The sequence below is a fragment of the Zasmidium cellare genome (genome assembly GCF_010093935.1).
Source record: "Zasmidium cellare ATCC 36951 unplaced genomic scaffold M409scaffold_7, whole genome shotgun sequence".
NCBI lineage: Eukaryota > Fungi > Ascomycota > Dothideomycetes > Mycosphaerellales > Mycosphaerellaceae > Zasmidium > Zasmidium cellare.
In genome coordinates, this window is record NW_022986951.1 from 571,862 (window position 1) to 598,373 (window position 26,512).

General features: G+C 55.0%; 10 protein-coding genes across 10 annotated transcripts; 3 read left to right on the plus strand and 7 right to left on the minus strand.

Annotated features, from left to right (window-relative positions):
- Window positions 1–254: 254 nt before the first annotated feature.
- Window positions 255–3,070, plus strand: M409DRAFT_64249 (uncharacterized protein; the record flags this gene model as incomplete). The annotated part of the gene is made up of 4 exons (XM_033815985.1): window positions 255–268; window positions 438–593; window positions 721–1,311; window positions 1,360–3,070. 4 exons carry the CDS (start codon window positions 255–257, stop codon window positions 3,068–3,070), a joined length of 2,472 nt encoding a protein of 823 aa, XP_033671441.1.
- Window positions 3,071–4,979: 1,909 nt separating this feature from the next.
- M409DRAFT_51576 (uncharacterized protein) lies at window positions 4,980–5,345 on the minus strand (the record flags this gene model as incomplete). The annotated part of the gene is made up of 1 exon (XM_033811844.1): window positions 4,980–5,345. One exon carries the CDS (start codon window positions 5,343–5,345, stop codon window positions 4,980–4,982), a length of 366 nt encoding a protein of 121 aa, XP_033671442.1.
- Window positions 5,346–7,481: 2,136 nt separating this feature from the next.
- Window positions 7,482–8,501, minus strand: M409DRAFT_64250 (uncharacterized protein; the record flags this gene model as incomplete). Its single annotated transcript, XM_033815986.1, has 1 exon — window positions 7,482–8,501. The coding sequence occupies one exon, from the start codon at window positions 8,499–8,501 to the stop codon at window positions 7,482–7,484; it is 1,020 nt and encodes a 339-aa protein (XP_033671443.1).
- A 566-nt stretch (window positions 8,502–9,067) lies between these two features.
- On the minus strand, window positions 9,068–10,353 carry M409DRAFT_19374 (uncharacterized protein; the record flags this gene model as incomplete). The annotated part of the gene is made up of 2 exons (XM_033804902.1): window positions 9,068–9,536; window positions 9,707–10,353. 2 exons carry the CDS (start codon window positions 10,351–10,353, stop codon window positions 9,068–9,070), a joined length of 1,116 nt encoding a protein of 371 aa, XP_033671444.1.
- A 791-nt stretch (window positions 10,354–11,144) lies between these two features.
- M409DRAFT_51579 (uncharacterized protein) lies at window positions 11,145–14,324 on the minus strand (the record flags this gene model as incomplete). The annotated part of the gene is made up of 1 exon (XM_033811845.1): window positions 11,145–14,324. One exon carries the CDS (start codon window positions 14,322–14,324, stop codon window positions 11,145–11,147), a length of 3,180 nt encoding a protein of 1,059 aa, XP_033671445.1.
- A 161-nt stretch (window positions 14,325–14,485) lies between these two features.
- On the plus strand, window positions 14,486–16,342 carry M409DRAFT_64251 (uncharacterized protein; the record flags this gene model as incomplete). The annotated part of the gene is made up of 3 exons (XM_033815987.1): window positions 14,486–14,516; window positions 14,565–16,093; window positions 16,139–16,342. The coding sequence occupies 3 exons, from the start codon at window positions 14,486–14,488 to the stop codon at window positions 16,340–16,342; spliced, it is 1,764 nt and encodes a 587-aa protein (XP_033671446.1).
- A 68-nt stretch (window positions 16,343–16,410) lies between these two features.
- Window positions 16,411–17,271, minus strand: M409DRAFT_35930 (uncharacterized protein; the record flags this gene model as incomplete). The annotated part of the gene is made up of 1 exon (XM_033810472.1): window positions 16,411–17,271. One exon carries the CDS (start codon window positions 17,269–17,271, stop codon window positions 16,411–16,413), a length of 861 nt encoding a protein of 286 aa, XP_033671447.1.
- Window positions 17,272–17,762: 491 nt separating this feature from the next.
- On the minus strand, window positions 17,763–19,058 carry M409DRAFT_19378 (uncharacterized protein; the record flags this gene model as incomplete). Its single annotated transcript, XM_033804903.1, has 1 exon — window positions 17,763–19,058. The coding sequence occupies one exon, from the start codon at window positions 19,056–19,058 to the stop codon at window positions 17,763–17,765; it is 1,296 nt and encodes a 431-aa protein (XP_033671448.1).
- Window positions 19,059–20,327: 1,269 nt separating this feature from the next.
- On the plus strand, window positions 20,328–22,373 carry M409DRAFT_19379 (uncharacterized protein; the record flags this gene model as incomplete). Its single annotated transcript, XM_033804904.1, has 1 exon — window positions 20,328–22,373. The coding sequence occupies one exon, from the start codon at window positions 20,328–20,330 to the stop codon at window positions 22,371–22,373; it is 2,046 nt and encodes a 681-aa protein (XP_033671449.1).
- A 1,382-nt stretch (window positions 22,374–23,755) lies between these two features.
- M409DRAFT_64254 (uncharacterized protein) lies at window positions 23,756–26,462 on the minus strand (the record flags this gene model as incomplete). The annotated part of the gene is made up of 3 exons (XM_033815988.1): window positions 23,756–24,929; window positions 24,991–25,174; window positions 25,235–26,462. 3 exons carry the CDS (start codon window positions 26,460–26,462, stop codon window positions 23,756–23,758), a joined length of 2,586 nt encoding a protein of 861 aa, XP_033671450.1.
- Between the last annotated feature and the right edge of the window lie 50 nt (window positions 26,463–26,512).

Below are 26,512 nucleotides of genomic sequence, written 5' to 3' on the forward strand. Positions count from 1 at the left end.
GGAAGAAGCGACGCAGCAGATCTCAAGCCCGCGGGACTGGTGGGAGCACGCTAGCCGCCCCTTGTCTGCGTATCTGCTCTCCCCGTCCGTCTTATTCATGCACGCCCACCTGTGGCTTAACATAATCTCTCGCCCAGTTTCACGGCTGGTACCTTTCTGCGCCCAAACACCTGACCGCCAACCGTCGTGCTCTTTTACATGCTCGCCGCCCTCAGTATTCGCCAGCGGCGTTGCTAGACTTCACACGGCCGACCATGTTTCGAAACAGGTGAGTGTTCTGCCCCCGCAAGCCCCCCAGGCCCGATGGGAGCGCCGCCAGCTGCCACGCAGCGCGCTCGAGAGCAGCCTCCACTGCCACACGATCGGCCTCCGCGTTGCGCAACGCTGGAACTTTAACGTTGAGGCGTGCGTGTGCTAACAATATATCCCCTTCGCAGGACGACGTCGCAGAAGCCCAGCGACGAGCTGTACCGTGACTTCAAGGCCAATTTCCCCAGCCTCTCGACCACCAACCCGCCGACATCGAGCGCGCCGGCCCAGACACAGCCGATGACATCGCTCGCAGAGGCGCTCGACGTGCCGATTAACCCGCGGTAGGCTTCTCCCTGTATCGCTGCTGGACGACCCAGGTGGAGATCTCTGCGCACCGCCGTGCCAGCAGGCTGCGCCTGGGACCGCTTGTCTTGTTGTGAGAGAACGCGACCGCTGATTCCGTGACAGGTCCCTTGACAATAGTCAGCCGCACGATATCAAGGATGCAGACCCCACCCCAAGAGGCTCCAACGAAGCGTGGAATTTTGGAACCTCTGGACTCACACCGTCTCTCATGGATCCAAACAGCAACAGCTTTAACATGTTCGCGAACCAGTTGCCGGGCTACTACACGCCCACGCCCGGCGGCACCAACACCCTCTACCACAGCCAGGCCGGCGACCTCCACACGCCGGGCCTCGGAGTGGGACTCAACACGCCATTGTCAATGCCAACTTCAGAGGGCGCCTTGCATGCTGGACAGCAAGCCGCGCAGTTCAATGGCTTCCACACTCAACTCCCGCAGCATATCCAGACGCAGCCTTTCCAGAATGTCAACCCTTTCCAGATGCACCACCAACCGCAGGCCTTCCCGCCGCATCAGTTCACACATCAGAACTCGTTCGATGCGATGGAGGGACCGGTTGGCGAGTCGCCTGTTGACGACCTTGGAATGGACATGGGCATGAGCCATCACCACTCGTCGCCTGAAATGCTCTTCCAGCCTCCGAATCTTCAAAACACGATGCAACCACCCCCTTTACATCCCTCTGGTGATAAGTGAGTCAGACAAGGTGTATCGTCCTGCGACTGCGCTAACGTCTACAGGTTTCGATATCATGTCACACTCAACGCGCCCACCGCCATGATCAAGCACGCAGACGAGATTCCCGTCACATACTTGAACAAAGGGCAAGCGTACACTATCAACGTAGTCGACACACAGCTTCAACAAGGCGCGCCCGCTGGAAAGTACCGAACTTTCGTGCGTGTGTCTTTCGAAGACGAGCAACAACGATTGAAGCCGGCAGCCTGCTGGCAGCTTTGGAAGGAGGGCCGCGGTACGAACGAGGCCCACCAAAGAGGCGGTCGGTTGCAGGCTGTAGAGTATGTCGACTCGGGTCAAAGTGGAGGCGCCGAAGATCCCAGCAAACCCAAGATCGAACTCGAAAGCGCTTCATTTGACGGCTTTTGCGTGCTCTGGACTCCTTCTGCTGGCGCTTCGGAATGCCCCATCTCAGTTCGATTCAACTTCCTCTCGACCGATTTCAGCCACTCCAAAGGTGTCAAGGGCATTCCAGTCAGGCTGTGTGCTAAGACTGAGGCTGTCGAAGATCTAGCGATGGGATCAGCAACACCAACTGGCCCTGAAGTCTGCTACTGCAAGGTGAAGCTGTTCAGAGACCATGGTGCCGAGCGCAAGCTTTCCAACGATGTCGCGCACGTCAAGAAGACCATCGACAAGCTCAACCAACAGATTGCCCAGATCGAATCCGGTATGCGCGATCTTGGGAAGAGGAAACGGAGCGCTTCAATGGCGAAGGGCCTCGACAATCGACCTGGCAAAGTCCCCAAGCATCGGAGAACGTGGTCGATGACCTCTGTGACTTCGAACGGCGGCAGGGGTAGCGCAGAAGAGGATCTTCACATGAAGCTCATGACACTGCAAGACATGTTCACATCGACAAGGCCTGCGAGTGTGCTTTACTTGCGCGGTGATGAAGGAGACGATCCTGACATTCACCCGGTGAAGCTCACTGGGGAGCAAGAGCTGGTCAGAGGCGATTCTGGCGAAACCTCCGGTAGCATCTGGGAGAAGCAAAGCCAGACCGGCGCAAACTCGTCGATGGTATCGCCTACACCGAGCTCGAACTCGCTGGTCGGCAGCCGCAAAGACTCGACAATGCAGCAGCCGACACCGATCGGGGGACCGTCGAGAGTCAACTCGAATGAGTGGAGGAATAATCCTCAGACTGCGACGATGGACATTCAGCCGACGATCTCTGAGCACCTGCAAAGCCCTCCCGATGGGAATCCAACCAAGATCAAGACGAGATCTCCAAAGGATGGCTCTGTCTCTGGCTGGATCGAAGCACTGGGCGTCGACCACACATATCAGCCACCTCCAGAGCGAACGGTGAAACCGGTTGCATCCTTCTTCGTTCAACCTCGTATCATCGGCATGACACCTCCAGACAACTTCTACCGGGCAATATACCTCACCAAGCGCACCCTCAAAGACTTCACCAACGCGATTGCCATGAAATGCAACATCGAACCCACCGACATCCTGCGCACATACCGAATCAACAGGGATGGACTGCAGATCCTCTTCGACGACGACTGCGTCCGCGAACTGCCAGAAGGCCAGGACATGACAGCTGAATTCAGCGAGATTCAGGAAGAAGACACCAACACGCCAGTAGTGAAACCCAAGCGGGAATGGGATTCGGGAGCCTCCGATATCCAGTGCGATGGCGATTTATCCACGGTCGAGAATGTCAACACCAGCGGCTACGAACTGAAGCTTCTCTTTTGATTGAGATGACTTACGATATATGCCTGGCGTCTTGCTTTTGATTGCCCCAGTCGAAGTACCTCTGGCGATACGAACGAGCCAGAATGGAACCTCGAAACCACGCTCCCTTAATACATAATGAAACGGACGAGAACAACGAAACCCAAACGCATCGGATCGATTCGATTCGATTCCGTTTTTCGACGAAGCACGCCTATGTAATTTTTTCCCTCCTCTACACCTTCATCGAAAGAAGAACGAAAAATGAGTGTACATGAAAGATCGGAAAACTCCAAAACGATATCAAACCCCCTGGTGTGCCGCGCACGCGCACCCTCGAGATACCACAGCCTTCTGATATCGAGGCTTTCTTTTACTTTTGTGATACCCCACAACACGCGTTTTACTTTTTGGGACGGACTTATTCTTTCTGGCATCTCGGCTACACGAGAGACGACGACGAGACTGCGCGAAGGAAAGGGGAAAGGGGGGGGGGGAGAGCTATTGTCTATTGCACACGAGGGGAACATTTTTATTTTCGATTCTATCTACTCAATAGGGGCCAGTGGCAGCAGCAGCAGGACTCCTGCTGTCTCGAGGGGCAATTCACATTGACTGAGGACGGGTCACTGGCGTTTTTCGAGATAGGAGTGGGATAGTTGGTAGTGTTCTTGAGGATCAGATCACAAGATCAAGAAGAAGTAACGGAGATACCCCGATCCCAACAATGAGATGCTTCAGATTTTAGCAATGACAACTAGTCGGTCAAGCAAGTACGGAAATAATCAAATCAGATGAGAAGAGAATTGCAGCATACGAGTCATTGGCCTGTCAAACGGTGTGACATTGATGACTTGTCGCTTGTCTTGTCTCTGCTGCGCGTTTCTTCAACCTCGCACACGCACGCTCCATTATTTCCCGAGCTAGAAGCACAGAGCCTCCTCTCCAGATACAAACTCCAGGCTGCAGCGTTCCAGTCGTCGTCAACAGCGCTCAGGGTCTCTCCTCCCATCCTCCCCTTGTCTACAAACCACCAAGGTTCATCGCGGCTAACAACACATTATACGAGCCTCAGACCCGTCCGTTCGGGAAAAATCTAACCGCTGTCAATCAGCCCTCATCGGCCCCGACGCGAAACGATACGAGACGAAAACCCTACGGACACTTTTCTGTGCAGAAAGCCTACGTACCTGGAACATCCTATCTGCCTTGGAGATTAGTGCGGGAAGATTAGGCGATTTTCACTTTTCCGCAAGAGATGCATGTGTATGTTCCGCGGAGTCCACTCGTGCCCTGTAGCTGCTTCCGGGGAGGGTCGATGTGAAACGTGAGAGGGTTCGATTGGGGTGGGTGGCTGGGGAGGGGAGTGCTATAGTGATTTTGGGCCTTGTTCTGTTATCGATTATTGAGGCGATGGGGAGGGTAGGGTAGATGGTGTCATTTTTGGGCGGGATTCTATTCTCGTTCGTGTGGTGTTCTATAGCCTCGTTGTTGCCAGCATGTCTTGTGATGGAGAGAAAGATGGAGGGGGCCAGAATTGTTCCTATTCCCATCCGTTTCTGAAGCCTCACTTCTCAGGCAATGCCAGTCTGACGTGGCCGCACATATCGTTCTCGCTCCTACGAGCTATGGTTTGGCTTGCGACGGGATCATGCACCGTTCCCGCGACAAGAGACCAAGCAGCAGCAATGATAATCGATGCGAGAGTGGGTGGCAAATTGCATATTCATCAATCCATGTGCCATCACACGCGTCTTGCATTGAGCTGATGAATACATACGTACAGCGAGACGAGGTGCGGTTGCGGTGTGTTGTAAGAGAAGTCATCCACGTTCTCCCCGCCATTGGACGTCGGCTTGCCTTGACGTTCGACAGAGTCGATCATGTACTGTCAATGGTAACGATCTTCTTCAGCACAGCCACCGAGGCGTCACAGCTCCAGGACAGGGTGGCGTTCGCGAAGGGTCTGGATCCTTTCAGGGTCCTCCTTGCGGTGGGAGATGGATAGGTTTGTGGCTGCATTTGCCGACGCTGCATATGCTTGTGCATTCGCACATGTCGCATGCGTGGCAGGTGATATGAGGCGAGGGACGTGGACGGGTCGATCGGCTGCGGGCTTGGGAGAGGTGCCTGAGGTGCCTGGTGTGCCTTGCAATGACATCGGCCTGTACCATGGACGGTCGGCCCCGTTACCCGGATGATGGTCGACTTCAGTTGTTGGCTCGGGTTGATTGGGTTGATTGTCATGTGATTGCCAGCGCAGCAGTGTAACGCGGAGTGAAGGACATGATGACATTTTGATGATGACTGTTCTGTGTGCTTCGGTTCCTCAATCCTCACTGCACTGGTCTTTCGCCGTGATGAGATTATTGCCGTCTTCAACATACAGAGAAGAGACTTGCAGACATCGCTGTCTGTTCGCCCACCGCTACCCTCCTATAGTCAGTATGTGCTTAGCGATCAAAAGGATTCTCGCCAACGGAAGGCGCAGTACAACTCACGCATGTCTCGCGTTGCTTCCTTTCCATGCTCTATCCCTTAGATAAGGCTGCTTTTCTCACTTATCGGACCCAATCACAGCCTTACGTATGCTCCTCGTTGCCCATCTTCCTCAGTTCAATCACACTGGCTCGATTGCCTCTGCAGGCGCGTAGGCATGATCAATCCACAGCAAGCGCCACGATGGCACAACTTCAGCTCCGACAGTAAATTGAGCCCGCTCAGCTGCTGTAAGCGCCAGCTCGAGCAGGAATTCCTTTGGCAGCAAGTCTCGCGCGGCTACCTGCTCTGCGCTGTCACCGCTGGGACGCCAATGGTTTGCGAAAATGTAGAGTAGCCATAGACGAAGCTCCGATGATCGTGGAAGGCATTCGAAAGCCTTGCTCGCGGTCTGGAATGTCGGCAATGCCTGACCATGGAGCATGTTCGCTTGGGCACGCTGCTCGGCATCGAGAAGACGAACGAGATAGCGACCCAGCGGCTGACAATCGAAGCGATCGGCAACGATGTAAAGATCGACAAGGCAATCGTATACATCCAGTTCGAGGGGTCCGTCGTCTTCATCAAGAACTTCCTCGCGCTTCTGTTCGAGTGCCAAGCTCCATTTGGGCACGAACGTCGGACCAGAGCTTGTGAAGTTGCCGGAATGGAAATGGATGAGTACACCGATTTGGTATGCATCGAGTTCTGAAAGCTCAGAGTCAGGGAAGATGTGCTTCGTCAAGCGTTCTTCCAGACCCTCCTCAACTTCGCTTGCGGATGGAAGGGAGACAGTTGACTCGTCCGTCTGGTCTATCTCAGTGTCGTCAGGCTCGGAGCCAGACTCGTACTCATAATCGACTTCATCATCCTGATAAGCCGAGTCTCGATCGTACTCATCCCCATCGATTCCGCTTTGCTCGTCCTCGTCCTCGTCTTCGTCAGCTTCCTTTTGCTCGTCCTCATCCTCATCGGCCGGGGCTTGATCATTTTCATCGATCTGTTGCTGGTCCGCGTCTTCCATCGCGGGTTCCTCCTTCCATTCATCAAGGGGGTTGTCATTGACCCGCACATTGTCTTTAGAAGTGTGATCAATTGCGTCAGTGTTGCCAGGGTCGAGGTAGACTTGGCCAGTGTAGAGCCATGCTATTAGCGATCTGACAGCCAGGTCGGGCACGTCATCAATCTCGAAAATATTGCTGGTGGCCTCGGCCATCGGAGTGTTGTACGCCGACTTGAAGTATCCCAGCTTCTCTCGCAATAGCTCCTTGTGGACGACATACTTGCGTTTCTCCGGGCCTACGACAAGAGTTGTGATCGAGGGATCCAGAAAAATGCAGGGTTGATGGGAGCCATCGTGCTCAAGCCGAGGAGGTGGAGCGTCGAGAGATGATGGTGAGGAGAGGGTTGAAAACGCCACCTATTAGAAGTCAAGATGTCTCTCACATCTGCGTCTAGTAGAAGTGTGACAGCGTGTTAGCACATGTGAATAAATTCGTTGCCCGAAATACTGCTTGTGAACAACTGCAGGCTCGATTTCACCTGTTTGGCGACGGAAAGTGCACGCGGTACTACCTCTTGAAGAGATCGCTTTGGTGACCTGATGGTGAAGCGGTCTACCGCGTCTCTATCTCTGGCAGTGCGAGAGACGGAGGCCGGCGATATCTGCCAGTGTGTTGAACTCTGACGGTAACAGATGTCGAGAGGTGTGGACCAAGGAAAAGAAAGAATCCGGACGCGTGTGAAGACGCCATGAGGTCGGCAAGCTTTGCTTTAAGCGAATAGACTAGCCGAATTGGTGCAAGGGCTTGGCACGTGCACCTTGGGTGAGAGCATGTGAACTTCACTCCTGTCGTTCCCCGTCACCTGCACGATCTACTACTGATTATATTAATGATTTCAGTATAGCGAATATTGGGGATATACAAAGAACCAATCTCCCACGATACATTATTCACAAGAACTTCTCACCCACCAACTCCTCATCCAACTCCCACAACCTTTTCGCCAACTCATCATCCACAACCCACTTCTCCCTCATATCCTTATCAGCCACCGCCACACCATCACTAACATAGGCTCCCTCCCACCCCGCCAACACCGAATCCAAAGCCGCAATCAACGGCGTAGCAGGCCCCTGCTCCAGCGAAAGAACCCCCTCATCCACATCCCCCGGAACACTCTCATGAAACTCCAGATACTTCTCAAAAGCCCCCTTCATATGATCCGGCGGTAGATGATTATTCAGATTCGAATCCGGGACGAACCCTGGATTCGCGGAGAAGGCAGCGGTTTTGAAGCCTTTAGCTTTCAGGCGTCTTGCCAGCTCCCGCGCGAAGAGGATGCAGGCCGAGTCGGCGTGGCTGTAGGCCTCCCAGGGGTGGTAGGTCTCCCCGTTGTCGAAGTTCATCTTTTCGAGCCGGAGTGGACAGATGATGTGGCCGCCGCTGGAGAGCTGGACGATGCGGGCGTGTGGCCAGGTGGCGATCATGGCTGGCATTAGGAGGTTTGTGAGGAGGAAGTGGCCGAGGTGGTTGGTGGCGAAGTGCTGCTCGACGTCGTGTTTTGATTGCACGTACTCCGGCCTGATGAAGATGCCGGCGAAGTTCATCAAGATATGAATTTGACTGGTCTGGGCAAGAACGGCGTTCGCTGCCTTGCGCACGCTGTCGAGATCCATTAGATCCAGCTGAACGAAGACTGCTTCGACTGAGGAGTTCGCATCCTTGATCGCCTTGAGTACTGGTGCAACTTTGGATTCCGTCCGTGCCAGGAGAAACATCTTCGCAGGCTTCCCTTTCGCCGCGAGTGCTTTCGCGGCCTCAGCTCCTATCGAGCCTTCAGATGTGCCCGTAAGCACGATGTTGATGCCTTCGACGGCCCCGCTGTGCTTCTCCACCACGTCGAGGCCGGTAGGGATGTCGTTTCTGAACTCTGTGCCATACTTTACGGCCTCTGCAGTTTCTGCGGCCATCGCAGTTGATTCTCAACCCTGGAACTGATTGTCGCTTCCTTGCTCTTGGAGTGCAACGCGGTTAGCCACTTGAAAGGGCCTTTGAGGAAATACTTTGATAGTGTGATGCTACAGAAGACACCTTTTCCACGACTCCCGGGGGAGAGGGTTTGGACGAGACAGCGAGCTAATATGGAGTAAGTCCTTCAATAGCAAGTCCGTTCCAGAGTGGATCGTGCCCTAAGGCACCGCCATGCAAATCGCGCCTCTCAGGTAGCAATGAAATCATGGCAAGTTGTCAGCTTGATGAGCGTACCTTGACCGAAACGAGCGGAAGATACTACTCGCATGATTAGTAAGCATACCACTGCGTTCATCGCATCCTTTTCCCGTTCTGATACTGTGAGCGAGGGTTATCTAGTAGGCACGGCATTGCATGCAATGGTCCTTTTTATCAACGCAAAAAGTCTTCGCGGCTCTCTTGCTGGACTGGACTTTAGGCCGACGTCAATGTTGCTCTCAGCGTTGTGGTACAAGTTCGACGAGTAGCGAGTGCAGATCATCTCAATGCTCTGATAGTATAATATCTACGCTCCATCCATGGCGATATCCTCCTCATCACCAGACTCTTCGCTGCTTTCCCCATCGCCTCCCTCAACGTCGACGTCGTCGTCGTCGTCCTCCTCCTCGTCATCTTCCTCACCAACGATGACTCCCCTCTTCGTCCGACACTGCACCATTTGATCATGCGTAACATGATCATGAAAGTAGCACAAATCCGCATCAAGCAGCGCCGTCTCCCCGCTCAATCTCCTCGGCAATCGTCTAGCATTCACCAAAGCCATCTCCAAAAGAAACTCCTTCGGCAAGAAGTCACGCAAAGCGACCTCCTTAGGACTGTCCATCTCCGGATCCCACTCGTAGGCGAAGACGTGGACCATCCAGAGCCGTAATTTGGACGTCGAGGGGAGGTTCTCGAAAGCGGTGATGACCGTCGCGAATGAGGGAAGTGCGGAGGGGTTGTTCGCCAGCGGTCCGCCAGGATGTACAGATTGGCTAGATCGTCGAAGATGTCGGTAGATGGATCGTCGGCCTCGTCGTCGTCGGTCTCTCCCTGTTCTGCCTCCTTTTGCTCCAGAACTTCTTTCCATTTCGAGACGTGCTCGTGTCCAGTCCTATGCACCTCCGCCAGTTGGATGATGACTCGCAGCTGATGCACATCCAACTCTGTCGCTTCCGTCCCCTCCGTAGCATAGGGATCGACGGCTAGAAAGTAATGCTGCTCTGGACGACCCTGGTGCATCGAAGACCAGAACCCATACTCGTTGCCTTGCATCTTCGGCAAGGATTTGCCGTTCGAGTCGTCGCCGTCGTCTAATTCGAGAACCTCCTGGCCGTGCCAATGTTGTCTCATGACTTCCCAGCGATCTGGCAGTGCAAGCTCGAGGCTGGAATGTCGATCGCGCAGGTTGTTGTTTATGGCGATGTAAAACTCTTCTTCCTCAGGCGTCATTTCACTGTTGGGTTCGTCACCCGCGTCCGAATCGGTAGTGTCCGAATGATCGTCGCCTTCGACATATTCCTCATCAGATCCATCGTACTCAGACCCCAGACTCAGCGGTATCATCCCGGTGTACATCCAAGTGATTAGTGTCGAGACGGCCGCAGGGTCGACATCATCCGTGAGGACGAACCGATGCTCATGCGCCTCTTTCATCCCTGAATCGTAAGCGGCGCGAAAGTAATTCGAGTAGTGACAAAGAAGGTTCTTGTGAACGGTAAAGTAGCGTGGCTCTGTGCCGACAAAGATACTCGTTACCGTCAGGTCCGGTGCGAGAAGAGGTAGCGTGGAGCCGGGAGTTGTGGTCGTCATTTTGGACAATCTAGCGAGGAAAACGCCCGTGCTGCTTGTGTATGGATGGTAAGGTGTTGGCCCAGAGTGAAGTGGTCTTAAGTTCAAGTCGGACAGGCGAGAGGCAAGGGACGACGCATGGGCCAAGTGTGGACTGTCACATGTCAGCTCCTAGTCACTCGCTAGGAAGTGAATAGAGCGTTACCTCAAACTTCAAACCATGTCAGAATTTCCGCTCTCTTGCACGTGCATGGCGGATGCTCCTAAATGTAACAAGCACCAAGGTCTAGCTTCTCGAAGCGGAGCATTCACCAGCTGATAGTAAAGTAAACAACCCATATGCCCGTTAAGCTCGAGTCTCTCCTGTGACTTTGTTGAGACAGAAACGTCGCTTCATCAGAAACAGTCACTCACATTTCTCGACTGGGGTATCATATGAACATTCCTGGCATCCTACGTGCTCTCCTTTCCCGGGAGTAGAGCCTGTCGACCAGGCCAAAATCACTCTCGCCCCATTTCTTCGAACAGTCTCTCCCCGCTTGACCTCCGAATGCGCACTCGCTATTGTGCTGGGTCCTTCTTTGCCTTCCCGGTCTCGCCACCCTCACGCTCACCCCCAGACTCCGCCCTGAGCCGAGCTGCCTGCTCAATCACCCGCTTTATCACCTCAGCTTCCTCCTGCTGGCCATTCAGCATGTATTGCCTGGTCTTAAGCTGCAACCTGGCCCAGGTTATTTTGGTGAACAGGTTATTGCACTGCAAGAAGAGACGATGGTTTCCTCTCGAGCTTTTGCGCCAGGAGATGCAGTCACTTATCTGTAGCGAGGCTCATTGTCAGCTGAACGTGTCGTGCTCTGCTGGCATTGGCTTTCCACGATGCTGGTCAAGGTGGACTCCGTCACAACGTTTGGTGATGTGCTTGCCTCTTCGAAGGGAGTTGACGAGTCTGCGGGACTGCGTCCTTCTTCAGCGGCAAGCCGAGGCACCTGCCTCGACTTGGTCTTCCTGCCTGCTAACGCAGCAACACTGGACGCAGCCTCCGCCTCGTTTATTCCTGCTGAAGGCTGACGTCCTCCGCTTGAACCAGGTCGCCGAGTCGACGTGGGGTTCGGTTGTTTCGTGTTCAAACCCTCTCCCCGTATTGCTCTAGAATCCAAAGGCACGCGCCTCCAAATGAATGAGGTAGCATGAAGCTTTAGCCTCCAGGTCTCCGCTGGCGTGACGTTGCGCGCTTTCCAATACATGCTTGGATCTGAGAGAACCTCTTCTGATGTTGGGGGACGCAACGTTCCTCGCCTCTTGTCGGTAGGACTAGCAGCGTGGTGCAATATCCTCAATTTCGAGCCCACTTGGGAAGTCTGAGCAGGAAAATCCTGTGACGCGCCTAGTAATGAAACCGTGCTTCCGTTGTTTGACAAGTCTTGCTCGCTCGATGCTGTACTGGTTATTGGCTTATAGACTGTCACACGAGAAGTTGGGTCGGCCGATTCCTCGGACACAGAACGAGCTTGTGACGTTGCTGGACTCTCGACGGCATCTTGAATGACCGAGTGAGGCAAATTGACATAGCCCAGGCCAGATCGTGGCACATCGGCGGGCGGGCCGGTCAAACTTGCAGAACCTCTGTCTGAAGGGAAGTCTCGCAGAACTACCGGCCGCTGAGGCGTTTCTAATGCATCAGGTTCCTCTCCGGCCTCGTTGGGTTCGGGAACCGTTGGTGGGTGAGACGGTTTGTCCTCAGATAATGGAATCTGTTGTGCCCCATCGCGTAGGTTAGGGAAAGATGTATCCTCTGCAAGTTGAAATGGCGTGTATCCACCAGTCTCTTCTGCAACCGCCTCACGATAACTAGCAGCATAGATGTTTTCCGCATCAAGAGGGCCGGCAAATGGTTCATAGTCAAAAGCGTTCCATCGTCGCTTCACTTTCTCGGGATCCAACCACACTCTCTCCGTACGAAACCGCTTTGTTGCTGTAAGGAGTCTTGTCCTGGTAGCATTGGCCTTGGCCTGCTCTTCTGTCGACGAACTAGAGAAGTGCTGCAGGTCGGTGATCGCCTTTCTCTCACGAACCCTTGGATAAACGTGCTTGTTCCAGATTTCCCCAGCTACACGGTCAAGATATTCCGCGGCTCCTCGTCCTTCCACTCTCGCCACGAGCATGAGAACGTAGTGGAACTGGATTTTGCTAACCCCTTGAGATGCTTCGAGGGGACGAACAACTGCAGCCGTGACGAGTGCTCGTGTCAGCATGGGCTTGACCGGCGCCTTGCGATCGCGAAGGAAAAGGTAGCACTCCCATATGCGGCGGAAAGCGCTCCGCGGATTCATGTGCTGCGATCGAGAGATGTAAAAGGCCACCAAGTGGATGAGGTCGACATGCTCTGGAGTCAAACGATTCCTGGGATGATTTCGTTGTCCTGACGGGACACTATCTTCTGGTGTTAGGCGCTGTAAAATTGTCCAGAGTCGTGTAGCGCGACAGCGACGGTCTCGTGCAATGAAAATTGGGAGCTCATAACAAGTGCTGAGCGGTAGAGAAGGGACAGCATGGAAGACTTTCTCCGCAAGGTTGGGTTGGCTTTTATCGATGAAGAAACGTATTAGCCTTTGCGCAAGCTCGTTGTCAATGCCGATACCAGCGTGGTGTGTGATTCCGTAAAATACGCGGTAGACGCCACCTGTGGAGGCCGATTGCAATAGGACATCGAAGAGGCCGTTGCACAACTCCAGGTAGGGTACTCGATGATGGTGAAGAACGGCAATTAGCTGTGGCACGGACCCAAATCCGCTCGCTTTCTCACGTCGAGTCATGCATCTCGCAGCGAGCGACTCGAAGTCCTCCACAAGTTTGTCAACGTGAGGTCTGTGCTCTTTTTGTCGCATCAGGCACTTTGAGCCGTCTACAGCCGTCACGGTCATTTCCTTGCCATCCTCTTGTCCATTGATCGACATGACTGGAACCCAATGTCGCAAGAGGACGCGACAGAGTTCCATCCGCTTCATGGTGGAGAAGTGGTCTTTGAGCGAAGTGAAGTCTGGAAAACGCCTTGCAAGAATGTCGTAGACGCCACGCCAGGGGACGGCTTGCGGACGGTCTCCTTGTAGACGCTGGGCTGCCCGAACTACCTGTGACCAAACTTGAAGCCGAGGGAATGAAGCCGGCTCTGTCATATCGGCTTGTAGCATGCGAGTAAGAGCCGCACATGTGTAGGCCAAGGCTCCTCCTGTAGGTAGCGTATCCAGGAGATGAGCCATCTCCGCCACATGTCGTGCAGCATTGGTATCCTTCAACAGAAGCGACATAATCGATGTCAACTCGCCATGGCCTAGGGTTTGTAGCCTGACTTTCCCAAGCAACAGCTCGTAAAACGCAGAGAAGTTGGCGTCCATTGAATTTCGCGCGATCAACCACTCAGCCAACCGAAGGGTATTGCAAGCTTCTGGCTCGTTTTCTGCAGTCTGAAGGAAGTCAAAGAGATCTTTGGTATCTTCTGACCTAGGCTGATCATTTCCCTTCAACCGTAAAAGCATCTCCTCGAAAGCCTGCTTGCTCTTTTGCGTTCGAACTTCCGGCGAGGATTCCTCAGGCACTTCCAGAAAAGTCTCCCATCGATCCTTCCTGGCCCTCTGACCGACTCCAAGGTTCCAACGCGTTGGTTTTGGTGTCTCTTTGACCCCAGGTGGCTGCCATTTCCAGTCATCGATCTTCCTCTCCGGCGTGAACCCTCCAAGACCAAATAGCGCTCCCAGGTCAATCCCAGGCGAGGGCATCGAACTCGCTACCGCGGCGACACCCATCCTCCTCTTTGCTGAGCGCCTGTGAGCCTCCAATGGCCCCGGCACATTGCTGCCATATCGTCTTCCCTCCGCTCGACGTCTGTGGGTGTTGGACACGCGAGCAAATCGATCGAAAGCTTCGGCGAGGATATCATCGGTGATCCAGAGGCACTGAGGAGCCTGGCGGCATACTGTAGCTGCGCGACATGGCATGAAGAGTGGTGAGGATGTGCATGTGGAAGCATTGGGTAAATGATATCTAGACGTGAGGTGAGTGGTTGGCAGCTTTGCGGGCTGCTTCGGGGATGCCAAGCATTGGACGGGATGAAAGTCGACGGCGAGACCTGCATGCTGCACTTTCTACACACCACATCATGATAATACGAGCGCTACGGCTGCGGCATGGTATCGCAGTCTCATCAATGTCTTCAATCAAATGCTAATGAAAAGCAGGCCGACTCGCCCTCCCAAAACCTTCCAATCCCCTCCGCGCATCACGACGATTCTACTCCCTAGAAACCGAATCGACCGAGCGAACAGAAAAGCCGGATTTCGTAGACCCAGGCTCAATCGCCCAGAGACAACTCGACTCAATCCCCAATGTTCGGAGCGTGCATATAAACGACCCCAATGATCCTGTAGCGCAAGACTACGCTTTTCGCCAGCACCAGAAAGCCACGATTGGCCATTTGGGAGCAACCATTGCGCCGCATTATAAACCCCATGAACTTTTATCGAATCCGCCCTCGCCGAAGGACATCACCCTTGAGCTGCTGCTCGCTTCTCAGGCACACATTGGACACTCCACTTCACTGTGGCATCCAGCCAATGCGAGGTATATCTTTGGTGTCAGAGGCCGCAAGATCGATGGCGAGTCACCGATCCACATCATCTCGCTCGAGACAACAGCAGCACATCTGCGAAGAGCATGTAAAATCGTCAATGGCGTGACCGAAAGAGGCGGACTGGTGCTATTCGTGGGTACACGAGAAGGACAAGCACGTGCCGTTGTACGCGCCGCATCACTGGCAAAAGGCTGCCATCTTTTCACCAGATGGATTCCTGGAAGCATCACCAACGGACAGCAGATTCTAGGCAAATGCGAGAAGAAGGTGGTTAATGAGTTCGACCAGGAAGTCCCTGGCTTCGAAGACCAGCTGGGCGTGAAAGCTGCTGTGAAACCTGATCTGGTTGTCTGCTTGAACCCCGTGGAGAACTATGTCTTACTGCACGAGTGTGGCTTAAACAACATCCCCACCATCGGCATCGTGGATACAGACTGCAATCCGACGTGGGTGACATATCCTATCCCTGCCAACGACGACAGTCTGCGATGTGTGCAAGTCATTGCGGGTGTGCTTGGACGGGCAGGGCAAGAGGGACAAAAGAGGAGGCTCGAACTCGCGAAGCAGCAGATCGTCACATATCCCGCGATACATGGACTGGAGCCGCCGAAGAAGTTGAGAAGATCGCGGGCAAAGCCACAGCAGCGGCAACCTTCAGCACTACCCGCCGAAGACCTGGATCTGCCTAATGAACTTGAAGGCGTGGAAGTCAAGCAACACCTTGAAGACCAGCGCATTCTCGACCAAGCAGAGAAGGTTCTGCAAGAGAAAAGCGGCGCGTCCCTGTCTGAGCAAGATGGGGAACAAGCTGTAGCGATGGAAGAAGCCGAAGAAAAGTTATTACTTGCAGAAGATGAGCTGGAAGAAGACGACGTCTACTCCTCTTCAGCATCAGAAACACTCGACCAATCCCTCACTAATGAGAACTACAAAGAACACGACCTCTCCGACGAAGACCTCGCGCAATTCGGCGGCGTGGACCAACTCTACCACCAATCATCCTCTTCCGTGCCAGAGTCAGAACCCGACACTCAAGCTCCTGAATCCGTATCCGAGGGCGAGAGCGGATCCACGCTTGATCAAGTCTCAGACGTCGCCAAAGAACTTGGTGAAGACCAATCAGCCTCTACAACTCCAGCATCAGAGCCCGACGTCCAAGCCACCCAAGCCCCCGAAGGCGAGAGCTCATCAACGTTGGATCAAGTCTCAGACGTCGCCAAAGAACTCGGCGAAGAGCAACAACCGGCTCCAGAGGCAGACTTCCCCGTCGAAGAAGGCGATGCTGCGAAGGAAGAGGCGCCTGTGACGGATGACGGAGCAGCGCCTAGTGAAGCTACGACGGAGAGCGTGGAGAAGGAGGAGGATGGAAAGGATGAGAAGAAGTAGATGGATGCGTGGGGAGTGTATAGATAGATCCTACTTCATTCACGACGCTTCAATCCCTCATTCAAAAATCACAACGCCGCCTTCCCACTCAACCTCCACTTCCCACTCCCCTTACTCCCCTCCACAACCCTCCCATCCCCCTCCAACTTCCTCAACACCTGCTTCACACCCCCTTCCGCCGGCGCCCACAAACTCTCCGGATAATCCTTATACACCACCTTCACAATCTCCATACTCCCCAGTTCCCCTCCCCCTCCTTGCTCCTCCAAAACCTTCAAAATCTGATCTTCGCGCTGCTGGCGATGCGAAATGTACTCCCGTACCTTCCCCCTCCCGTCCTCGATCACATCGCCATGCGCCGGGTACGCCCGTCCAGTGAACCCCTCGACCGCGGCCATTTTCTCTAGGGAGGACATGTACGCCGCGAGATCTTCGAACACAGCCGTCCCGTGCCCGAGGACGTTGTCGCCGGTGAAGAGGGCGTTTTCCTCGTGGAGCAGGAAACACATGTGATCCGTCGTGTGACCCGGCGTGTGGTGCGCTGTGAGGGTGGCGCCGGGGGTGTGGAAGACTTTGTTGGAGGGGATCGGGTGTTGACCTTCATCCGGACTGTGTTTCCAAACCCGCACATCTCCATGACCGGGGAGGGATAACACGTCCTTGACGCCGCCGACGTGGTCGGGATGCCAATGGGTTAGAATCACGTCGCTAATCTTCACATCCGGTCCTGCGGTTTCGAGCGCTTCGCGGATGGAGGACAGCCATTCGGGCTTCCCTTCGCCTGTGTCGAGGAGGAGGCGCGTGGGGCCTGTTCCTATCAGGTAGGTGTTTGTGCCTTGGAGGGTGAATTTGGAGGGGTTGTGGCCGAGGATGCGGGTTACTGTTGGGGAGAGGGGGGTTATGGGGTCCAGGTGGGGGAGGCCTTCCATGATTTCTTGTTCTTGTTGGCTGCCGCCGACTTTGTGGTAGAGCGTTCTGCTGGACTGGAGGGTTTTGGGGAGGCTTGATGTGGTGGTGGTGGTGGTGGTGGTGGTGGGATAGGCCTTTGTGGTGAGAGGTGTGGGGGTTCGTATTGGGTTTCTTTTTGCGATGCGGCGGGAGAGGATGTTCATGTATAGAGGGGGTGTCGGTTTGTGGTGATAGTGAGACCTATGGAAATTAGAGGTGAGGTTGAGACGATCGGTTCCCGAGAGTTGGATGTAGGGCTTCTATCTACAGCGAGCACCTCATCACCAGAAGAAAGCTTGAGATCGGTAGGGTCATTCGTTCGGCATGTCGAGCCGAGGGTCGCGACGCTTGCCGATGCGGGAAGCTCTGGTCGATTGATCAATGTATATAGGCAAAAGCTCACGGTATGGAAATATGGTGAGTATTGAGCATTTCGGGCAGCATTGGAATGGCCTTGTCGTACGATGTACTTCTACGCCGCCTTCCACCTCCTCCCACCCCCTTTCCGCCACAGCCACACCGCCTCCGTAGCATACGACTTCGCACTCAAATGTCTGCCGCCATCAACGCCCTTTCCCTCACTCTCGTCCACCAGAATTTGAATCACCTTCAATCTCTCTACTTCATGCCACAAGCCCCTTGCCAACTCCCTCAGGTTGTCTGTCGAGTCCAACGTCTCAGGCGTATCAGCGTCCGCAGCGTTGCCAAACTCCCCTTTACTCAGTCGATAAAGCACTCGTCCGAGCGTTTGAAATGCGATACACCTCTGCGCCGGGTAGGTCGAGCGGGCGAGATGTGCTAGCTCAGCGACCGTATACCCCGCGGCATCTGGGGCGTCGCCGTGATGGTGCAAGCCGGCGGTGACGGGGATTTCGGAGGCGGTCTTGGGTGGGATGAGCTCGCCTTTGAAGTTGAAGCGGATGTCGGTTGCGTTGAAGGCGGTGGCGGTGGGGTCGTAGGAGGAGTCTTTGTCGGTGGACTGCATCCATTCGAGTTTGTCTGGGTCCGACGGGAGGGTCGGGAAGTACTTTTCGTGGAGGTCGGTGAAGAAGGTTGAGGAGGACGGGTCGAGGGGTGGTGGTTGGGGTGGGCGTGGAAAGTGGATGGTGTCGTGAGGGAGGGTGTCGGTTGGAGGGGTTGGGTCGTCTTCGATGGGTTCTTCTTTTTCTTGGACGTCCTCTTTGACGGGCTCCTCGAAGGTGACTGTCTTTTCGGGCTTTGTCTTTGGCTTCGGTGCCTCGACTTTAGGCGTAGTATCCATCGGCTGTGACAGATCTGTCTCCTCGCTTCCACTCGCGACATTCGACCTTTGTAGTAGTCTCTGCAGAAGCTCCGGTCCCAGACTGCTCACCAGCTCCCTCCTCTCCTCCTTGATCTCTTCAGGTGACATCTGCGCGATCTTCTGACGATTCTCCTGATCTATCCGCTCCTTTTCTTCCTCCTCCCAAGTTTTCACTTTGCCACTGGTGTGACTGGCACTCGCATTCTCAGATACCGCCGGCGCATCGTTCTCAACCGTCGCAGCGGGCGCTCTCTGACCTTGAGCGTTTGCCTTCTGCTGCTTAAACCTGCTCTCGACAGGCCTCTTCCTATGCTCGGGAAACCCGCGTTTACTCTTCATGGCAGGCAAAGTAGGCGGCTTGGGAGCGGCAGGCTTGCGCTCCAGCACGTCTCCGACGAAAGCCCCCGGTACAGGCACCGACTGCTGCTCTCCATCATGCTCATCATCCGAGTCCAGGTTCAGCTCGAATCTCTCGCCTCGGATCATTTTTGGAGAGTGTCGTCGATGTGGTTGTTTCTTTGTTTGTGACGAAACGAAGAAGGTTTGCGCGAGCCACACGCAGCCAGGTGATCTTCCAAGCTAGCGTGGCGGGCTAATTTTTAGGTTGTGGCGTCGTTCCACAGAGACGGTACGCTAGCATCGATTTGGACTTGAAGATTGGATGAGGCAGGAGATACATGTATAAATGAATGAATATGTGAAGACTTGACTGCAGTGAAAGGCAACCCTCCACAATCGTGCAAGTGACGAGTGGTAATTGTGGAAGTTGATACTGTCAGATGTAAATTTTAAAATAGCTAGTCGAGCCGACTAATAGGATGATGGAGTCTATGTCCAACCATGAACCCGACTTCCGATTGTCGTCGTCTTCTACGAGGAGAACAACCCTCACTCCCAGCCACACACGGCTTCAAACACCAGCTCAGATTAGAATAGACATTCCACCGTGATAAGATGTTGCGGTAATAAGATATGCACAACGAAGGAGACGGCAATAGCTTCAAGCAATGCGATGCAGGCTCGGAATAGGGCTTCGGCCCAAGGCGCCGAGCAGGGCTCGAGTAACAGCAGCCAGCGAAATCAGGCGGCGGTGGTGACTTTCCGGCTCAGGGAGGAGAGCGTCCAGTCGTGCTGCGCTGTGCTGAGACTTGCCTTGGGTCGTCGGGCAGTCAGTCCTAAGTTCTGTTTTCCCTCCCCTTCCCTTCCCTTTCGCTGGGGGCCCGTCGTCCGTGTCGCTCGCTCGCTCCAGTCCCGTGCATGCCTGTTTCGCAATCCCGCTTCTGGTCTGCTGGCGTTGGCCTTCTGCCTTTATCACCCTCCACGCCCATCTTGTCTTCTCCTTTCCTTTTACTCTGTTCTTCCTGCCTGTACGCTGCCGTCGCCGTGCTGTTGTCCATCGAATTCTGTATCGTCGGCATCACATATCGCCTCGTCCACCTCGCAAATCGGTCGCTACCACCACGCCGCTCCCTTGGCCCATATCAGCGCCCGCCTGCACGCACGCTGTCGAGGTGTATATCGCGAAAAAGGGTTGTCGTCGTCCTTGCGAGTATTCTGCGACGTTGCGAGACAAAGGAAGCTTCGGCCTGATTGGCTCAGCTATAGCTGCTGGACTGGACCACCTCGACTCAACGATATCCGACTCAACTCGCCTGCCTCACTGAGCGGTCTGTACACATCCGACTGTCGGCGGTCTGATCTTGCTGGCGACGGTTTCCTTGGCGGGTGTTCTTGCGGTATACCGGCGCGATGAACATGCCGCCACCCCTGATGCAGGAGGGTGCAGGCAGCGAGAGCTCGAGCATCTCCAGCCCGCCGCAGTCGCCCCCGCAAAACGTCGGCGACGAAATCACCGTCGCCCGTCGCTTTCCCCCAACATCTGCTCTTGGTGAAGGTGTTGTTAACTCGGCTTCGGCACATCCCGCGCAGCCTGCTCTGTCACATAATGCCACTGCACACAATACCAACGGCGCTCTGTCGAATGCCGACTCTACTGCCAAGCCCAAGAGACAACGCAAGGCACCTGCGAAAACACTCGATGGCAATGACAAGCCCGTCAAGGAGAAGAAACCCCGCAAGCCGCGCGAGCCCAAGGTCAAGAAGGAGGGCGAGACGACAGCGGCACCGCGAAAGAGGCAGAAGACTGAAGACAAGTCGACGCCCGCCCCCGTCACTGCCGCCGACGCGCCTGCCGGCCCGCGCCAGTCCACCCTCACGGAAATGGTCTCGCACTTTCAACCCCCCGGCCCGCCCGCGAGCGCACCTCCGCCGTCGCAACACCACCAACCAACCCTCCCCTCGCAGCAGCAATATCCACCGCCGCCGCCTCGATCTCAACAACCAACACCGTCCGACAGCATGCCAAGAAGCAGTCTACCACCACACACTCAACCGCACACTTCTAACCCGCCGACGCCGCGACCATTTTCCAGCGGACAGAACTACGATCCCATTCGCGGTTCCACCATCGACTCTGCACCCCCGCGGACATCTGTCGCAGCAAACGGCGCACATTCAGCACAAGCATCGCCACACATCAACCGGGCATCTGCATCACCTTCAATAACGAGCCTCATTGACCCACATCCAGCCACGACTACTTCTGCACCTGTCGTTCCTTACTCTTCACAAACAGCAACAATGCACTCGCAACAACACCAACCGCCGCCGCCCTTTGTCCCCTCTCAACAACAATCGCCGACACCGCCGCGAGCTGCTCCAGTACAAGTAGCAGCCCCAACCCCTCCAGCTCAACCGACTGCAGTTGTCAAGCCGATCGGCACCGCCATGGACGGCGCCATGGATATTGACAGCCCTGCATGTGGTCCGCTCTCCAAACCTGATATCAAGATCCAATCCAAGTCATCATCTTCAGCACCCACTCCGAAGCCAGGACCTGTCAAGGCCAATTCACCACCCAAGGCGACAGGCAGTGGTTTGTTGTCGAGTAGTGACTTGTTTGGCGGACCATCATCGAATCAAGGCACAGATCGCAAGGGCATCGACATTGAAATCCGCATCTCACTCAACCCCAACGGCGGCAACCAGGTCAACATCGCACAGGAGATCGCCAAGAAGTACGGTAGGGATGCTATCAACCCTCGAGCTGCTGCACATCGTGAGGCCCTATTGCGAGTCGCTGCCGCAGCAAACAAAATTGACGGTGGTTCAGCAGATGATATGTCGGTTGACTTGATGTCGGAGATGGATGGTGATAGCAATGTGGAGATGGGCGGCGTCGACGAAGAGAAGAGCAACACCGGCGCAGACGACAAGCCTGTTCGAAAGCGGAGAAAGAAGGTTGAGGAGTATGACAAGGAGGACGACTTCATCGACGACACCGAGCTCGCATGGCAAGAGAAGGCAGCTGTTGCCAAGGACGGCTTCTTCGTCTACTCCGGCCCTCTCGTCCCAGAAGGTTCAGCAGCACAGGTCGAATCCAACGCACCAACCCGTGGCGGTCGAGGCGGGCGTAGAGGCCGTGGCCGTGCAGCAGCAGCGGCAGGTACTACACACGCACAGTTGGCCGAGAAGAACAAGGACCCGAACGCTCCTACTGGCAGAGGTCGTGGGAGGGGCCGTGGGACTGGTGCGCCTAGGAAGCCGCGAATCACCAAGGCCGACCGCGAGCGCATGGAAGCTGAGAAGGCGGAGCGGGAGAGAGCTGCTGGTGGTGGTACGATGGGACCTGCCAGTACACCTGCGATGGGATCTACTCCGACTCTTGTCGTCTCACAACAACCACACAATCATTCGAACGGTCATTCCGCTACTCAGCTCGGCCCAGGCGTATCTGTCTAGACACCTACACCCACTCGCTATCGATATGGCCAATATTCCCTCGCAAATTGCCTCTATGCAAGACGTGTCAACGCAGACTAGCCCCGCGCAATCATCGGATACTGGTGGCAGTTAGGAACACGGGCAACATGGTCAGTCGGAGATTCTTGGAGATGTCGGACCTGTACACATCTGGGACGCAATCAACCCGACTATCGGGGACATCGAAAACGCCTTGGCACCCCTCCGCGGCAAGAACGGACACTTCCTCCGAAAATACCACCCCATCGTCGCCAAGATCCGCTTCACGCAGATTGTGTGGAACATCTATCCACTGAGAGTGGGAAAGTCCAGCCTCCACACCTACCAGGAGCTGCGCTCGGCGATCGAGGACGGCCGTCTGGACCGCAAGTCGTCGTTCCTGCCCTACTTCGTCGCCGAGTTTGAGAAATTCAGGAATGTCCTCGATCTCATGAATCTCCCCGGGGAGTACGAGGCGCGCGAGGAGTCCAGGAGGAGGAGGAGGCAACAACAGGACGCGGACGCGGACGATTTGCAGACGTCTGAGGAGCCGTCGAGAAAGACCTTTTTGACCGCGAGCGTCCGACGAACTTCCCTTGAGGCATCGACATCACCTTTTTCTTTTATCTGGTTTTTCTTTTCTTTCGAGCGAGCGATGATTGTTGGACTGTACCCTTTGGCATGGGGTTTCGCTGTCACTTTTTCTTTCTTTCTCTGTTTCTACCCTGCGTGTACGGTGTACGATGGAAGAGATACCACGTCGGATGGGATGGATTGGAAGGGCATGGCTGTGATGGCGGGCGTTTTTCTTTTTACTCCTCATGAAAGTGTAAATAAGGTACTGTCAATCAATGAACAATGGGCAAATGGAATTTGGAGAATTATTATTGGATTCCAGTCCAGTCGCTTTTTTTCCCCCCTGGTTTCGGATGATTATGAAAAGATTGGCTGGGTCGCTGGGTATGGCATTACTGCAAGCGTGAGACGGGGGTAAGGATGGAATCGTTGTATAGTGAAGATTTCAGTGTTCCTTTGTTCGTGTCTTGGCTGTACATCTTCCCTCCCCTTCCTTTCCCTACACTGCATTGCACAGCACGATTGGAGCGAAAGGGGTGATTCTACCGCAAGCTTTTGCATTTGCTTGTATTCATCGTGGTAATTACTACTACACAAGCGTCTCGAGGTGGGCGGGCCGCTATATCTGCAGCTACAATGCCGAGAACGACGAATACCCAACAAGCCCCGAAGTGACAAGATAGTGCGTGTCTCTTCCTGTAAAGCCTAGCTCGCGCTTGCTTCATGTCCTGATGCTCAACTGTCTGTCTTATTCTTCTACTGAGCCGAGAAAAATCTGCCATTGGCTAAGCGATGGACGAGAGTGACTATCTCTGTCCACCATACGTACCCAGCCGAGCGAGAATGTCCTGCATGTTCGGCGGGACGGGTGGTGCGGCAGCCGGAGGTTGACCATGTGACTGTGGCGCCTGAGCACCTTGAGTTGCACCTGCAAAAGCTGGGTTATTGCGCATCGCCGCATATGGATCTGCTTGTTGACCTGGGTACTGCTGCTGGCCAGGCTGAGGCGGGTAGCCAACTTGCTGAGGCGTACCATACGGCATGGTGGCGCTTTGAGGAGTTTGTGGTGGAGCCTGGTTCAGAGTTGAGAGGATGCTCTGCAGGTTGTTTGGGTCTACGTTCGGTGGAAGTGGTGGACGACCTGGCGGAGGCTGCGGTGGTTGCGGTGCTCCGTATGGTGTGGGGGGTTGACCATAACCAGGAGGATAGCCAGTCGGTGGCACGAAAGGGGGCGGTGCGGCGGCATGCTGATAGCCGTACTGAGCTGGAGGCGCTTGAGTTCCACCATAACCGTACTGCTGCTGTGGTGGAGGGCCGCCTTGCATCGATTTCTCCCTCAGCACCAGCTCACAACAGATACCAGGATCTTGGCCGTCGTACTCCTCAAACTGCACGTCGCGGCTATCACGAGTGCGCTTGAAGATGGTGAGGTTGATCTTGGACGAGTCTTGGTTGTGTCTTCTCAACTTCGACACAGCCAGAACACCTTCCACGATCTGACGTCTCACCACCGAATCCTCGTTCAAGCGTGCAGATAGGTAGAGAATGTCGGTGCGGACACCACGTGCCGAAAATGCCTTCTTGACCCAAGAGAGAAAGTCGCGATCAAGTTGATCCAGTGCGATGATTTGCACATCTGGCACGTCACGCGGCTGACGACGTGGAAGTGGTAGATCATCCTCCGGCGAGCGACGTGGACTCGCACCTCTGTATCTATCCCTGCCATATCCAGGCGATCTTGATCTCGACCTACGATGGTACCTGTCATCGTACCGGTCTCGGTATCGTCGAGGCGATGGCGAGCGGTATCCTGGTCTGTATCCTTCTCTTCCACGTCCGTTCGCCCCTCTATCTGCCACGTAGCGATCCACGTTGCTTCCAGACTTGTTACGGCGATGGTCGGGGGACCGCGAACGGCGATTGCTCTGCTGCTGCTGCTGCTGCTGTTGCTGTTGGCGGTTGCTCGGCTTTTGGGGCTTGCTAATCTCAAGGTCTGTTCTCGTCAGCTGAAGTCGCAAGGTTAGCCAGTACTCCCCAATACATACGTATGCGCTTGTCGCGAATCTGTCTGCCCTGCTCTGCTTGCAACGCTCTCTGGCAATCCTCTGCCCGAAGGAACTGAACGAAGCCGTACGCTTGCTTGATGGAGATTTGCGCAAGCTCGCCGTAATTGTGGAACACGTGGAAGATGTCGCGCTTCGTAACCTTTTCCGACGAGAGGTTGCCTGCAGTCACAATAAGTAGCTGCTCCTTGGAGAAGCGGTTGCCATGCAGGTCGCGCGTACCAACAAACAAGCGCGAGCCTGGGGGGAACTGATCCCACTTCGCCTCATTCACATATCTCCTCTCCTCCTCCATGAAGTGGTCGTACTTGCGTTGGATATCCTGTGTCCATGGCTGGTCGTCTGTGGTGGGGGTCTCGCCAGCAGCAAGTTTGAACTCTCGTCGACTCTCGATGGGCGTTGCTGAGGTGGTGTATTGATGTTGCGTGGTTGGATGACCGGCAGACTGTCCATTCTGGAAGGATTGGGCTCCAGCAGAAGAAGGCTGCTGGGTAGAGACACCAGACACATAACCAGCCGAGCTTGGATCCACAGCATGCCCGGAGCTGTTGCTACGATTGTGGGATACTGCTGGGTGCGCAGCGTGAGGGTGGTAATCGCGAATGTGTTGCGAATGGACATAGTTTGGGTTTATGAGTGGCTGCTCTTGGGGCGGTGGGCGAGCTGGAAGTCCACTGGGCGGGGCACCAAGACCTGACGCTGACAGAGGGGATGAAGCGTCTGCGCCAGGGATGGGCGGCTGGCTTTGAGACTGAGATGGAGATTGGGTGGTAGCAACGGTCGGGCCTTCTGCAGAAGGTGCGACATTGGCCTCTGCAGTCGGCGCGATGGAGGTCTGCAACGTGTCCAGGAGGGCCTGGACGTCAACTGCACCTTGGGGTGGCGCTGATTGTGACTGGTCAAAGATAACCTCATTCGACTGGGCGACGGTGGACTGGGTGGTGGGCGCATGTTCAGCGCTGGCGTTGAAGGAGTACTGCGGCACGTCCGCTGAGATGAGCTCGGGGGCGGCGTCCGTGGGAGGATGAGAGTCGGCTGGATAGGAGATGGTGTTTGAGATCGAGACTGGTTCTGAATCATGTGCCTGAGTGGCAGCTGTGTCGTTGCTATGTGCCGCGACGTCTGTTTGGTTTGCATCCACGCCCTTGGTCGGGTTGCTGTTGTCACCTCCAGTGGAAAAGGACGATGCGTGGTCCGTCGGGTTGTTTTGGTTGTTCTGATCGTTGGGATCGCGCCATGCGTCTGGCCTCAGATCCGTGTTGTGCATGGCTGGGTCGCCCATATGGGCCTCGGTCTGGTTAAAACCTACGTCCATCATGTTCTCCAAGACGGGGATGTTGGTCGGCTGTGGAAATTGCAAGGGCTTGGGAGAGGCTGGCGAGAGGATGCTGGGAGCGCTTCTGAGATATGGCTCGTCCGGGGGCTCTGAGTCTCTGGCTGGGTCATTCATCGAATCGATCAACAGCGCATCATCGGCGCGACAGGAGCGACAGTCTGGAT